Source organism: Frankliniella occidentalis, unplaced genomic scaffold, assembly GCF_000697945.3.
Source record: "Frankliniella occidentalis isolate FOCC.00 unplaced genomic scaffold, Focc_3.1 Scaffold125, whole genome shotgun sequence".
NCBI lineage: Eukaryota > Metazoa > Arthropoda > Insecta > Thysanoptera > Thripidae > Frankliniella > Frankliniella occidentalis.
In genome coordinates, this window is record NW_026267252.1 from 184,859 (window position 1) to 198,960 (window position 14,102).

At 42.1% G+C, this 14,102-nt stretch overlaps 5 protein-coding genes across 7 annotated transcripts in view; 2 read left to right on the plus strand and 3 right to left on the minus strand.

The window, feature by feature from the left end:
• Positions 1–2,816, minus strand: part of LOC113202984 (rabankyrin-5) — a 31,445-nt gene extending 28,629 nt beyond the window's left edge. Inside the window, exons 1-6 of the mRNA XM_026417453.2 lie at positions 2,644–2,816; positions 2,038–2,233; positions 1,794–1,903; positions 1,561–1,705; positions 1,358–1,481; positions 1,128–1,277 (exon numbers count right to left, since the gene is read on the minus strand). Of these exons, the coding sequence (XP_026273238.1) occupies positions 1,128–1,277; positions 1,358–1,481; positions 1,561–1,705; positions 1,794–1,903; positions 2,038–2,233; positions 2,644–2,662 (744 nt within the window). The 5' untranslated portion in view covers positions 2,663–2,816. The remainder of the gene's footprint in view (positions 1–1,127; positions 1,278–1,357; positions 1,482–1,560; positions 1,706–1,793; positions 1,904–2,037; positions 2,234–2,643) is intronic.
• Positions 2,817–2,890: 74 nt separating this feature from the next.
• LOC113202993 (probable protein BRICK1) lies at positions 2,891–4,001 on the plus strand. Its single transcript, XM_026417464.2, has 3 exons — positions 2,891–3,067; positions 3,459–3,541; positions 3,626–4,001. The coding sequence occupies exons 1-3, from the start codon at positions 2,947–2,949 to the stop codon at positions 3,650–3,652; spliced, it is 231 nt and encodes a 76-aa protein (XP_026273249.1). The 5' UTR covers positions 2,891–2,946; the 3' UTR covers positions 3,653–4,001.
• On the minus strand, positions 3,994–8,504 carry LOC127748711 (uncharacterized). Its single transcript, XM_052270480.1, has 7 exons — positions 8,355–8,504; positions 6,952–8,003; positions 6,556–6,865; positions 6,341–6,478; positions 5,998–6,241; positions 5,631–5,915; positions 3,994–5,524 (listed from the first exon to the last, which is right to left on the minus strand). Exons 1-7 carry the CDS (start codon positions 8,361–8,363, stop codon positions 5,337–5,339), a joined length of 2,226 nt encoding a protein of 741 aa, XP_052126440.1. The 5' UTR covers positions 8,364–8,504; the 3' UTR covers positions 3,994–5,336.
• On the plus strand, positions 8,460–10,114 carry LOC113202989 (uncharacterized). The gene is made up of 6 exons (XM_026417458.2): positions 8,460–8,686; positions 8,766–8,969; positions 9,092–9,254; positions 9,343–9,564; positions 9,644–9,773; positions 9,851–10,114. Exons 1-6 carry the CDS (start codon positions 8,460–8,462, stop codon positions 9,955–9,957), a joined length of 1,053 nt encoding a protein of 350 aa, XP_026273243.1. The 3' UTR covers positions 9,958–10,114.
• Positions 10,115–10,138: 24 nt separating this feature from the next.
• LOC113202891 (probable G-protein coupled receptor 158) overlaps positions 10,139–14,102 on the minus strand; it is a 127,800-nt gene continuing 123,836 nt past the window's right edge. For 2 of the 3 annotated variants that reach the window (XM_052270478.1, XM_052270477.1), the window contains exons 12-15: positions 11,657–11,881; positions 11,116–11,495; positions 10,726–10,903; positions 10,139–10,635 (exon numbers count right to left, since the gene is read on the minus strand). In XM_052270478.1, the coding sequence (XP_052126438.1) occupies positions 10,477–10,635; positions 10,726–10,903; positions 11,116–11,495; positions 11,657–11,881 (942 nt within the window). In that variant the 3' untranslated portion in view covers positions 10,139–10,476. The remainder of the gene's footprint in view (positions 10,636–10,725; positions 10,904–11,115; positions 11,496–11,656; positions 11,882–14,102) is intronic. The other variant, XM_052270479.1, reaches the window with a different exon arrangement.

Below are 14,102 nucleotides of genomic sequence, written 5' to 3' on the forward strand. Positions count from 1 at the left end.
TTAATTTTTTTCTTCTTTTCTTTCAGAAGTAATCAGGAGTGTTAAAAGAGATTGTGCCCCACAACTTCATAGTTTTCAAAAACTCGAAAACCGAAGTTGGGTCCACAAAAATGAGACCGTTACAGACATATACAATGAAGGATGTGGCAAGCAAAACACAGGAGTTGCCACAAGTTCAGAGTATTGCTATTGCCGATCATACTTATGCAATTCATCAAAAAGCTCATTTGATTCATCCTACTCACATCACTCAGATGCAATGGCAGTAATTTTTGTGTTCAATGCCATGAAGTATTTGAGGAGTCTGAGGTAGCACAAATTGACTGAAACCAGGAAACTCTAAGTCTTGGTTGTTACTATGTAAAACACCTATGTCAAATATTGCTGTGATTTTAGTTATGACTCAGGACAGGTGGTACTAAGAACTGCAAACATAGTAGTCACATTTGCAAGGTTGACTAACTCTAGAAGAAGTTTCCCTCTTATATTGTTTGAAACAAATCATTCCACACAGTTATTTTCAGTGGTAGACTTCAAAGTCAAAACAAAAACAAAAACAAAAAAAGAAAAAAAAAGAAAAGGGAAAATGTTATACAAAGGTTATTTGGAAGTATCTGAAGTATCTGTTCCATGGTTCACTATTTTTCTACCTATTTTTGTACGAGACTAATTATTTATTTTAGATTATTATTTATTATAATTTATGATCATCTGTATTTTAGATTTAGATTTAGTTGAATGTATGCAAGTGAGATCACCACTCAAGCAACACTGTATGTACAATTGAATATGATGTGCAATTTTTGCAATTTCCCCCCTGAGAGATGGATTATTTCTGACATTTCCAGTGAGGCAGCTTTTAAGAACCCACATCTAGATGTTTAAGATTCATTTAAAGAATAAGAGAATTGTAATTTTTTTTAGAGTGAACTAGTCATCATCTACGTAAATAAACGGTGAAAAATGAAATCTAATTTTGATGAAAACAAAATGGTGCAAAATTTGTCCTCTTAAACCATTACACCTAGTACTTTTTAAATGTGTTAAGAAAGACTGACAAACCTCTGAGGTAATCTTAATAATCTTTGCTGGAGATTCTTTTGGTGACAAAATTTCACAGCACTTACCTCAGAGTTGTTCTCCACGAGGAAAAGGAACACAACATCCTCCCTCTTCAATCGAATGGCTGAATGAAGAGGATAATTGGTTTTGGACTTAAACATCCGGAAAAGCAATGGAGCAGACATGTGAGAAAAGTCTTCACTTGAAAAATCATCCTGAAATAGATAGATATAGACATTAAAAGCATTAGTCAAAATTTAACTGTAATTTACTCAGCGTAGATTTGTCTTCTTACCCAATGGGAAGATATAAGAGATGAGCAATGTTCTTTCAAAGTTTCCGCTCCTATTTCATCAGCTGTGGTGTAGAAGCGAACACAGTTTTTGACATTAACTGATGCCATCAGAGCATTTTCACACCTGCAAAGAAGAGCGACAATAAAAATTCAACAGACAATGGATGAAAATAAGCAAGAATGTCTATTATTATGGTAATTACTTGTTTACTAAATCTTGTAGGTTAAATGAACTTGCTGCACGCATAAGGTCCAAAAGATGGCCATCGCCCCCAGATAAGTCAACTTGATCAGTATACACCCAACGCAAGAGTGTCTCTGCTACATTACTTTCCAAATTGGTCCAATCTGAAAGTTGTTTAACAAACAGTCAATAAATACTTTAAGAAAGTGAAAATCTGGATCACCATTAGTTGAGCATACATGTGGCACATACCAAGAGTTTTACAACCAGAAAGAGACTGGGAGCCCCATTCCTGACTTCTAGCAGCCAGAACAAAACTGTGAGCAGGAATTTCTCTGTTTTTCAGTTTAACATTTATGTCACTGAAACACATAAAATAAGAGTGACTTACACAATAAAAATGATCAAGTATTTGGTATAGTTTGATATTAAAAGACGTTTGAAATAAAAACTGAAGGTAAAAGAAACTCTGCATGTAAAATACACCAACTATCACCTGTAAACTGTCTGGTCATAGAGGCCTGCTACAGTTAGCAACAGACGTGACACAAAGCTATTCTGGTCGGCTTCCCCAGCTGTTGCCGACGCGACAGCATACTTTTGTTCAAGTTCACTGTAACGTCGCTGCAATTTTACATATTCTTCTTTTAATAGTGTAAGGTGCTGCTGAAGTTTGGCTGCTTCACCAGTGACTGTAAAAAAAATATTTTGAGATTAGTTAAATGTCAACACAACAATCGGTCATGACAATTAGGCTTAGACTCTGCAACTGCATATTTTTCAATGACTTTGAAGGGATTATTTCTGTACAAGCCATACCATTTAAATTTGTCATTAAGGGAGGAAAAATAGATCCAAACGAAAAGGGGGTGTTTCTGAGCAGTAAGTGTCACTTTTAGGCTGGAGTAAGACACAAATTCAGAAATACACAGAGACACCTGTCATCTGGGCAAGCCCGCAATGGTAAATCACCAAATTTCATTGGAATTTTGGACGAAACGCAGTCTTAAGAAATTTATACGTGAAACCACCCACCAGTGGTTCAAATCCGCAGAAGCTGGAAAACATAGCCTAACGATTTGACATATGAAGGTTTCCTCACCGGTTCGCGTATGGTCCATGTTTTTTTTGGTGAAGGTTTCAATGGTTGTGCAAAGGAAACACCGAACCAAGCATCACCGAGTGGCCCTTGAGGAGGTCATGAGATGTATATCACAAAAGGTTACAGTGAAATAAAAAGAACTCTGAAGATCTACAACAGGTTCATTGAAGATTGAAGACAGGACACCAGCAGGGAAGGGTTTATTCGCAGTCGTGGTGTGGTCGTGTGATTGGCTGACGGGGCGGCTCCCAGACCTTGTTTACTGTTTTGTCTGTTATTTGCAGCATCGTATCGTCTTGCACTATGGCGTCCGGACACAGAGAGGCTTTTCAGAAGCAAATACAGCAAGACTGGGCCAACCGAGAGTACATTGAAGTTATTACGGGCAGCATTAAAAAAATTACAGATTTCTTGAACTCCTTTGGTAAGAAATTTGCTTGTGCTTCTTTCAAAATATAAATTTTAGCGGTCATAACCTAACATTTCTGCTGTATATCCGGCCTCTCCTCCTTTCTCAATTTCCTCTGATTACCGCATGTAGCATTTCCAATTTTTACTTGAACCGTCTTTTTCCCCTCAAAGTACTGTTCATGCTTATTGGATCATCTGATGTATCGTTTAATTACTGAACTTGGGATTATTTTAGTGATTTAGCAGTTGACAGCACCTGTCAAAATGTCAAAATTTAATGCTGAAAATCAGTAATTTTGTCTGTTTCATAATTAGTGTACAAGTTCTTTAACCAGTGTGGACTCCTGTTTTTTCATACATACGAATATTTATTTTTCCCCCAATTTTTGCTTTCCTCAATGTAGATATGTCATGCCGATCTCGCCTTGCCGTGCTGAATGAGAAACTGACAACTCTAGAAAGACGCATTGAGTACCTAGAGGCCAGAGTGAGTATTGCATTTTGCTACGTTAACTATAATCATTGCTTCAATGTAAAGTGCATACCAATGAGGAACATTTTCTTTTTCCAGGTTACAAAAGGGGAAACATTAACATGAGAATAAGTTTTAACCAATATTTAATTAATTACTTTATCATTTTATATATATCCTCTTGTATTCTATTTAAGAAATGATGACTGCCATTGTACATATGATACTTAGCTGAAAGTAATTGGGCATGCTTTTGAAACAGCTAGAGGCGGAAGAAGAATAATCATTGTTTTCATTTGTTCTTCTTTTATCCTTTTGCTGAAATATCGAATTTTCTTTGGGTTCATCACCATTTAGAAATTTGATTGTGTTTTTTTCTTTTCAACTATGTAGTTGATGTTGGTTTTGGAGGCTGGTAATGTATGTACGCCTTAGAATTATCACCAGACAAGAATAAAAACTATAGCTGACATAATCTTGCGTTTGTATTGATTACAATTCCAACATGGCACAATGGAACCAATTGAATATACAGGGGTGAAATATGCAAAATGTCAAACAATAGGAGTTACAGTTAGTTGGGGAAGATGATAAACTTCACTATAAGGTCTTGTAGATTTCTAATGAGTTTGACTTACAAAAATAAGGACCGAAATAAAAGTTTGTCTGTTTCTTTTCATTGAGATTCTTCTTACCAAAGTATGATAAGTAAACAAAATAATAATGATGAGTTACTTGATTGGTCACTAATATGTTTTTAAACAAACAAGACTATAAGTAGAGGAATGACCTCTTAACATGTCAAGGACAAATTTAATTTTAACAGGACTCAACATGGTGTCAAACAGCTGACAAGAAAAATCATTGCACTTTCAGGCATACCTTAGAGGCACTATGTATCAATAAAATTTGCCTTGAGTATAATGGAGGATTACAATCACTATCATTATACATTTTAAGAGTTCTTTGCTCAGTCAGAAATGCTAACATTTGAGAGGGGTAGGCAACTGTTTATCAGTGTAGGTACTCAAGATTTAGGGCAAAGCAGAGCCCAACTGAAAAAAAAAAACAACAACAAAAAACAACAACAGAGACAATCAGATGTCTACATCAAAACATGACTGCTAAACAAAAGAAATGCAACAGAAATGGTACACAGTGTTTCCAAGAAATTACACAAATACAATTCTTAAAATAACATTTTGTGACAATGTAAAGGAGAGAATTGATACTCGATTTGAACAAACATGCAGAATCAACAATAGAAACAAGGTAATGACGATACATAATACACATAGATTAAAGTTTTATCACAATTTGTTTTATGCTACACCAAGCCTAAAGAACTTTGTACATCAAGAGCATATACATCAATTCAATAAAGATGTAAACTTTGGGGATTGCAAGATCAATTATGAAGCAATCTTGAACAAAATATAAATATATATTTTTATATATAGATATATTTGCAAATTGATATAAAATAATACAATTAAAACAAAAATAAATATATGGCAAGGGGTGTAGAGTTAACTGACCAAAGTCCGAGCCTCAAGCAGACAGTAAATTCATAACTGTTTAAGAAGACTCCACAACCTTCTTTGCCACATATAGCACAGTATAACACACTCATAGTACTATTAAGCAAATGTACGACAAATAAAACGTTAAACTCAATAAAAGGCACCCTTGAATCAGTCCTTCACACAATTAAGAGATGGAAGTCTCATGGTTTCAAGTGACTAAAAAGTAATACATTTTTGGTGGTAAGATCAGATGAAGGTCTGCTCCTTGTGCTTGATCAATTTCTTCAAAATACTTTCAAAGGCAATTCTGGAGCACTTTTAAGCTGCATGGCTGCCTGACTGTCTTTTAACACAGATAGTAGTATACCAGAACAATATGATGCAGGTATTGTAATGTGAGAAGTAAGATTCCGTCTGAAGAGATAATGAGGCGGTCTCGCATTGGCCTCTCGAAGAACATTGACAACTTGACCTGAAATCATTTATTTACAAAATATAATTTCAGTAGTGATTTAATTCTCTTAAAAGAAGAATCTAAGGATAAAATATTTGTTTTTGATATAAATAAGGTAACTTACCAAGGACGTTCATTTGCTTCCATCTTATATCAGAGCTCATTGCCAATCTGTATAGGTCAGTTTCAGGAACCCACCTAGACACAATGTCTTGCCGTCTGACAAGAAGCTCTGATGGACTGCAAAGCTGAGGGTGAAGGTTTTCTTCACTCACACATTCCAAAGGGTTTGTTAGGTAAATACCCCGATGGCTGACACCAAAAATCATTTGATGATGCCAAGAATCTGGTATGGTGGCTCCATGGATGACCGACCTTTGAATGTTGAGTGTTGCAATTGGCACAGCTCCTGAGAAAAAAAATTTTTTTTAGAGCATTTGTTTGACAACACAACATCAAAGTGAAAAAAAAGGCACTAGTGAAATGCATACCCTCCTTTATCCAATGAGCAAGCCATCTAGACAAAGAGAATACTCTTTCTGGGTACATGTGAAAAAATCTAGAATAAACAGCTCCTTCAGAGGCAATATCAAGACCTCTTATAAGATCTTTGTGTGCAGCTCCAGCAGCAGCTCGTGAAAAAAGGTAAGTGGGTAGACAAGCTTTCTCTGCTCTTAAACGAGTAGCTACTCCATCATGGACTTGCTCCAATGTAAATGGAATATTCAAGGCACTCTGAAAAGCAATGATACCATTTTGAAATACTGATTCTCTACGAAGCAAGTTACAATAATAACAGCACCAAATCTGATGAGTAAAAAGTTGAATACCAACCAGAACATTGCTGACAGCTGCAGCACCACAAGCTGAAACTGCAATTTGGGAAACTTGTTTGTGACAGGCTTCTCTTTCAGTCCAGATCATAGTTTTTTCTAATTCTGGAAATTCACTGCCATTCTGTTGACGCAATTTCTGTGCAAAAAGAGTACAGCGGTTATTTAAAAAACACCTCTATTATAATTAAATCACGTTACAATGCTTCTTATTACCTTCTGAGGACAACTTTCTCCACCTGAAGACTCAGCCACCCTTTGATTGTCACTAGTGCTAGCACCAAAACGAGCATTTTCATCTTCTTCTTCATCTAAAATTAAATTGTTGGCCATTATACTATGATAGAGTGCTGAGTACAAATTAAATTTCTGTTTATCCAAAACAGGTTCACTATTAGAATGACAGGATTTGATTGTAGAGGTGAAAGAAAGTTTGTGTGTCTCATCTATATCCACAGGACACAGCTGGCTACCAGCAATGTGTTGACCTCTAAGGATTTCCCTTGATACAGTAGAAGGAACTTTTCTGCAAATAGTAAAAAAATGCAATAAAACACAGGCAGTTAAAAATGTGAATCTAATTAAAATTGGAGCAAAACAAAATCATCTTACGGTAAGACTAAATTGTTAATGCTATCAGCTGATGTTGAAGCTCCAACATTGATTCCAAAAGGATCAGGCTCAACATTAACCATTTCTTCACTGTCACTGTTATCACTACTCTCCATAAGAACAGCTGCACCTTCTTCTTCTGAACTTGAATGCTCTGGGCTCAAAGCAGGTGCACTCAGCTCATTAGAGACTTCTTCAGCACTGGGACTGGGAGAAGATGAAACACGGTCAGGCCTATTCAGAATATCAACCTGAATATTGTCTTCCTCTACAGAATCTTGCTCTCCAAGAGGGTCCGGATCAAAATCCATTTCAAGAAAGTCCATTTCAGGTGATGATGCTCCATGGCGGTGTTCATCATTTACAGGGTGTGCTAGCACAGGATGTTCATTGGCCTGGGGCAATGACAAGCCCAATAAACCATTTGAGAGGTCAGCATTTTGGTCACCTTTATAGGTGTAAATGCAACATTCATCACCGGATAGACCATCATCATTGCCTGTGTCACTTGAACTGTCAGAATCAACAGGAGTGGACAATCTTTTCACTGTGCCATGCTGTGCAATTCGAGCACGCTCAGCCATTGCCCTTTGGCTTGAAGCAGCACATACTGCTGCAAGACGACTAGCATCTGACCCAGTATTGTCATTCAATCTACCAACAGTTTGAGATGGTCCTGCCTGACATTCAATGTCTCTTGTTGACCGAGTCTCTTTAGAGAATTCATTTGAAAGATTATTTAGACCTCCAATAGATCCAGCATTTGATGCTTCAGAATGAGCAGACCTTAAGTTTTGGAAATCACTTTGAATACAGGCCTGGGTGGCTTGGTGTCGCTGTTGGACACCATTTGGTCTACTTTCATCAAATTCTCGTGTTTTAGGCCGTGCACCTCCATATGACGTACTCGCACTGACATTGGTGCAATTGTTAAGTTGATTACTACCATCACTATGACCATTGCTCATCTTCACATGATGTCCAGTTGTGGGGGTGTCTAATTCACAAGCTGAGTTTGGAGCGTTGTTAACGCCATTCATTGTCTTATTTTCCTAGATTGTGGAAGAGAAAAATAGGACGTATAAAAAATACAGATAAAAACGGTGGAAAGATGTCATTCACTGCTTTGATTCAAGAATGTCTCTTGGCCTATGGCTCTACCAGACACACACACACAACAACACAGATGACTGCGGAACTATTCTTTCACAATGTCAAGTGACATTAAAGTTGCTTCATAAGAAACCAAATCTATTATAGTAGCAAAGTGAACAGTTTATTTGAAACGAAAACTTTGACAAGTTTACTTTAGGCTTGAAACTAGAGCTAACCCAAAAAGTGAGGTTACACAGATGAGAAACACAAGACGATTGAAAGAGAAGCGAAGGAAACGAGCGCTTTACCTGACTCATAACGGGATAGAACAACTACGGAAACATAATCAAGCAAATAAATGGTCTTCGCAATGCTGTCATTGGCTGTACAGCACATTATTCTCGACAACAAAAATGTTGCGATGTAGCCAGGGTGGATACAATATTTACTTCTTCTGCGTCCCTGACCACCGCCTGTTAGAGCTTTCTGCCGTCTGCTTCCGTGTGGTGCAGAGCGGGTTGAAATTGTTGCGCGAGTTGCCTAACTTCAGGCGGACTGCGAGTGGTCAGGGTGCGAGTGTCTCTGTGTTTGTGATTGTTGGTTGTTTATTTCTTATTTGTCATCTTGCACTTCTTGCGTGGTAAACCAAATCAAACGTCTTGTATACCTTCATCGTTTGGTACTATGGAGTCTTAATATTGTTCTGTTGTCTTCCACAGGTTTCTAAAAATGGACATGGATTTCGTGAGTGATGACTATGGTCAACACAATCGGTATTTTTACACGTCTTTTGAGGAGGGCCTGAGGGAACTGTCGTCTTCGCACGACAGATTTGTCAAACAGACGGAGGAAAAAATTGAAGAGCTTAATCATAGAAGAAGTTGTTTGCTGAGGGAGCTTCAACAGCTAGAGCATCCATCTGTGTAAGTTGTCAGGTGCAATTTCTCAAACCATACTTTGTTGTTTCTTTTGTCAAGAAATGAACTGTGTAGTTTTTATTATTGCTGGCGTCATCTGACCTCCCTTTATAATTTCTGTTTTTTAGAGTTTTTGAAGGTCAAAGCAACGTCTTGTCAATACCAGCAATTCGTGGGTTTGTTCTTTCAAACTTTTCTCGAGAAGAGAAACAAACAGATAATTCAACAATATTTAGCGCTGATGGCTGTATGAATTCTAAAAAATTCTTTACTCTGAGAGTTGTTATGAAGGTATGGAGGTATCATAGTATTTCAAATGTTTGGCGTAACATATATGTCGGCTGTAGTCCTTTAAAAAAATTCTTTGGTTTTCTCCTAGGAGGAAAAAGTAATCCAAATTGATCTTGAGCTGTACGACAATTCCCCTCTTTGGGAAATAAAAACTGTCCTGGATATGCTATTAAAAAAAAACTGCCCTTCTCTTCTTTTACTAATAATCCAAAGGTTTCTGCATATGAATTCATTAAGAAAAACTGTTGTTCTTAAACTAATAACAGGGCCAAATAAACGTTTTCGTGTGTTCTTACCTCAGAATACAAAGGTAATAAAAAAACATTGTACTGTGTGAACATTTTATTAAATTTTGTTCTTCAAAACTGTAAGCATTTTGGTATTTTTAGAATGGAAAGGCCTTTTGTGAAATACAAGAACAAAAAAATGACAGACCAGTGCTGGCAGTAAAGTGGACCATGCTGTGGAGCCAGGAATACAATTCCCTAGTACATAGTTTTACCTGTGAGAATTTTAATGGTAAGAAACAACAATTTTTACTGTTATGGATTCTAAATTGTAAGTGAATGATGTGTTTGATGTCCTATCCTTTGCAGATCTTGGAGAACAAGACATTGTCAAATACTTGGTTGGCAGAACCTTCTGGTATAAGAATGAGGAGGAATTAGTGCAATTATGGTTGAGGTACCAAGGGCAACTATAGTTATCCAAGTAAGGAGAACTCCTATTTCAGACCTAACAATCAGTCTTTTTGGTTACTTGATTGTTGTAAGAGATTAAATGTCATAAAACATTTTTATACATAATTTATACCAACATTTTATTTTGACATTTTATAAATATTATTTGACAGTTAATAATTCTGCTTTTTACTTGATTTATGGAATGGAATGTCACCCTATCAATGTTTGACATCACAATTGTTTTTTAGATTTTCTTTTGGAAGGGGTGAACACTTTCAACCCTTTCAACACGATATGCTACACTACGCAAATACAAACAAGAATTTACAGATTGGAGATCACAGTTACGCAGGAAAAGAGTATTGCAAGTCCAGTGGCCACAGGGCCGTCAAGTTCCCCGTGGCCCTGGAGGGGCACAGCCCTGAGACCTGATGGTCGCGATATAATCGTAACGGTCGAATCGACGTCGAAAAGATATCGTTTCGCTATTATTTTTTTCCCGGGGATGTGGCCGTGGCCCCGTCCTCGGGCCGGGTCCCTCACGCCGGCACATGCTCGGGGAGTCGGTCGAGGGGTGAGCAGTTGCTCTGCTGCAGCTCGCCTGGCCCGACGTCCTTGCAGACGTCCTCGGGGTCCTCGGGGGTGCACGGCACGGTGCACGGGAGGGAGCCAGCGTCCTCGCTCCCAGCGGTGGTGACCTGAATCAAACAGGGCACGTTACTTGGTCAAAAAGCTCAGTTGTGTTTCTCTCCCGACACTTTTCCATCGTCTTTGTCCAACCAACTGACCGCGGCACTGCTGGCGGCGGTGTCCAGGTCGTCCGGGTCGAGGTCCAGGTCCAGGTCCATCTGGTCGTCCTGCCCAGCGGGTGCGCTCGGCTCCGTGCTGAAGGACACGGCCCTCCCCCGGGCAAGCGCGCCACCCTGCCGCCGCGGCCCGTGGCAGGACACACTCCGCGCCAGACGCCTGCAGGCGGGTTGTAGGAATTTTTTTTAAAAAAAACACGAAATACTCCCGGAAAAATATGAAGCAAATGAAAATTTTTAGGAAAAGTTATAGACAGAGACAGTTGTAAAAAGAAATTCTGGAAAAAATCCCCTCAATAGACAATTCAAATCTCTAGCCTCGTTTAGGGACCTATGTGCGCCGTCGAGGCTGCAGGAAGAAGCCTCACCCACCTGTAGATGGGCGTCCAGGCACTGCCCCGGCAGACCTTCTCGGGGGCCTGCCTGTCCTTGAGGGAAGACAGCCGCCAGGGCTCGTCACCGGGACTCGTGTCCTCCGCGCGGACCTCGGGGCTGCCGCCATCCGTGTCGGCTGCCCGCGGCGGCGGTGGTGCCTCTGGGCTGCTCTCCACGACGCCACCGTTCAACGCGCTGGTCGTCGAGGCGTTCTTGCCGGCCAAGGACGCCGTCGTCGTCGTCCCGGGCCCCTTGCGGCCAGCCTCCTGCATGGCGTGGATCTTGTCGGCCAGGTGCCGGTTGCCCAGCCGCAAGTTCCGCTCCCGCAGCGCCTCCAACTGGGTGTACAGCCGCTGGAACTCTTCCTGCAACGGGTACTTCGGCACCATAAATTGAGTTATTGTCGCTTGGCCAGGATAGTCCAAACCAAAGAAATGGGCGGTCGAAGAAGAACATCGCCTGGAACACCGCCAAGACGGCCGTCTCGGCAAACCATTCCCGTACTAGGGCGCAGTCACTCGCCACCAGAGGTCCTCACCTGGACGTCGACGGGCACGACGTTGTGCAGGGCCGAGCCGTAGGGCTGCAGGTGGCTCTGCGGGGGATACTGCGGGTACTGGGCGGGCACGGAGCTGCACACGGAGCGCGCGCCCGCGCCCAGCCCGCCGCAGCGCTTGCCGCCCAGGAACTTGGACGCCGTGGTGGCGGACTGCGCACTCTCCGAGGACCCGGGCCGGCCGTGGCTGCGGAACACCAAGTAGGCCTGGAAGCAGAGGACGCGGGATTGCGGGATTAGTTCGTTAGCCGGACAATAAGACCTCTCTGATGGAAAAAAAAAAAATACAAAATAAAAAGTTGCAATCAACCATAGCGCAGGACAATTAATTCTCGAGAGAAATGAAATTGCTGAGGGTGGACAATGCAATGCAGGTGGGGCTGGCATGGTGGGGTGCTTTCGGTTCGGTTGCCTCCATTTTAAGCTGCGAAGGCACCCATTTTTTATTTTTGTTATTTAAAAGAAAAAACTTTATTCCAAGTTGCACCCAGCCGCTATTGCGGTAATGGAACGGTAACCGCCTCTGCGCTCTGAAAGGAATTACTCTACCGACTGGCGGGGGGAGGAAGGGGGGGGGGTGTTACCGCCTCGTGCCCGCGCTCTCGGACGAAGCTGCTTGTTCCACGCGCTCTCGCCGTCCGTCGGGGTGAAATACTTCTTGTGGCGAGAGGGGGGCTTTAGACGCCGGGCGCCAACCATTGGGTTTCTCTTACATCAAATTTCAGCGGCGAAAGCGGGTTTCCTTATCAGTGCGAAAAAGGCAATAAAGAGCGAAGAGTATATGTGCCTTCCGCTCAGAGTGATTGGCGGGATGTTTTGTCCGGGGAGTCGCGCTGTGTATTTATTTCCCAGAGGGGACCCAGAGGGAGCAAAAGGGGTGGCGAGAGAGAGAGAGAAAAAAAAGGATGTAGGGGGGAGAAACTCCCTTGAGCCCCCCTTCCCTTTCCCCCCAGCCGGATGCAAAGCGCACGCTTCGTATTATTGTTATTCTTTGTCAAATAGCAACTATGTACTTTCTTGCAGTGGCGGTATCCATACGCACCACTCGTATACGCCTGTTGAAGTCGAGGGGGAAATCACTAGGGTTCGTAGCGTACGGACTATTTCGTGGTATTTCTCCTACTATTTCGGTTATTTCTCCTGCCATTTCGGCTATTTCCCGCCTATTTCGGTTATTTCTCCTGCCATTTCGGCTATTTCCCGCCTATTTCGGATTATTTCGGTCTATTTCGCGCTATTTCGGAGTATTTCAGGGGTATTTCGCGACTATTTCACCGACTATTTCGCGTCTATTTCGTCTTTATTTCGCTCTATTTCGCTTCTATTTCGCCTTTATTTCGGACTATTTCGAGGAAAGGTGTACGAACTATTTCGCAAGTGATTTCCCCCTCGGTTGAAGTATTTGATAAAAAATGGGTTTTTCCAATTTTGACTTTCATTGGCAACAAAAAGATCGCCCCCTCCCCTCTTTTTTTTTGCTAAGTGGGCCAAATTTTTACAACGACGACATATTATGGGCCGCTTGCCCTGCTCGGCTGCATCGCCGCCTTTGTCGCTCCGCCGCTCTTCCAAGGTCGTCCCGGTCGTCCGCTGCCCTTGCCCGCATCCCGCTCATGGTGCCTCTCATGCCCAACCACTCCCTCTCTCCATACTCACTCCAGGACCGCGAGGGCCGCTGCTGCAGCAGCACGCGTGTGTGTCAATCAGAGCCAAGGGCGGGGAGGCTCGTGCGCGTGCGCGTGCGCGTGCGCGTGCGCGTGCGCGTGCGCGTGCGCGTGCGCGTGGCGTGCGTGTGTGCGCAAGCCCTCATGAAAGCTTTCTCTGTACATGTGAGCTCCATGAGCTGTCCTGTATCACGCGAGATCTCATCTGTTTGTGAAAAAAACAATGGCCGAGTGGTCGTGCTGCGCGCGGGGGGCGCGGCCTCCCTCGGTACTCGTCATTCTTTCACATAATCCTCGCTGTACCCCCCCCCCCTTTTCCCCTCCTCCGACACCGCCCTCTTTTCACTATCACTATCAGTCCAACCGCTCGCCTCACCCCCCAGAGGGACGCGGACAAGAAACAGAGGGACAAACGCAAGCATATTCAAGATTAACATTCATGATGTTTTTTTCCGCGCGAGCCGCGCGGTCGGTCGGTTGCAAGGTCGACAAAGTTTTCAGTTGTTGTTCTTCTTCTTTCCCCCACCCCTCCATTTTTTGGGTGGAAAGGCTATCTGGTGGACACGACACGACATTGTATCCCTAGTTCGGGCAATACCATATATGGTCGGACCCTGGGCAACACCGAACCGTTGCCGACTGGAGAATAAAACGTCAAAAGTGTCAGCTTTATTGACGTCAACAGAACGATACGTCAGTTTACGCGCTGGCAATTAGCGGCGCGCCATCAGTGCGAGGGAGGGAGGAGGGAGGGAGGGAGGGAG

Bases quoted from the DNA above. Each gene is read 5' to 3' on its own strand.
- LOC127748711 (XM_052270480.1), bottom strand. The intron at 6,479-6,555 runs GTAATAAGAAGC...CTTTTTGCACAG, and splicing joins GAGAAAGTTGTCCTCAGAAG to AAATTGCGTCAACAGAATGG. The intron at 5,916-5,997 runs GTATGCATTTCA...TTTTTTTCTCAG, and splicing joins TGCTCATTGGATAAAGGAGG to GAGCTGTGCCAATTGCAACA.
- LOC113202993 (XM_026417464.2), top strand. From the start codon at position 2,947: ATGGCGTCCGGACACAGAGAGGCTTTTCAGAAGCAAATACAGCAAGAC. The intron at 3,068-3,458 runs GTAAGAAATTTG...TCCTCAATGTAG, and splicing joins AGATTTCTTGAACTCCTTTG to ATATGTCATGCCGATCTCGC. The intron at 3,542-3,625 runs GTGAGTATTGCA...TTCTTTTTCCAG, and splicing joins TTGAGTACCTAGAGGCCAGA to GTTACAAAAGGGGAAACATT.
- LOC113202989 (XM_026417458.2), top strand. From the start codon at position 8,460: ATGTTGCGATGTAGCCAGGGTGGATACAATATTTACTTCTTCTGCGTC. The intron at 8,687-8,765 runs GTAAACCAAATC...TGTCTTCCACAG, and splicing joins CATCTTGCACTTCTTGCGTG to GTTTCTAAAAATGGACATGG. The intron at 8,970-9,091 runs GTAAGTTGTCAG...TCTGTTTTTTAG, and splicing joins CAGCTAGAGCATCCATCTGT to AGTTTTTGAAGGTCAAAGCA.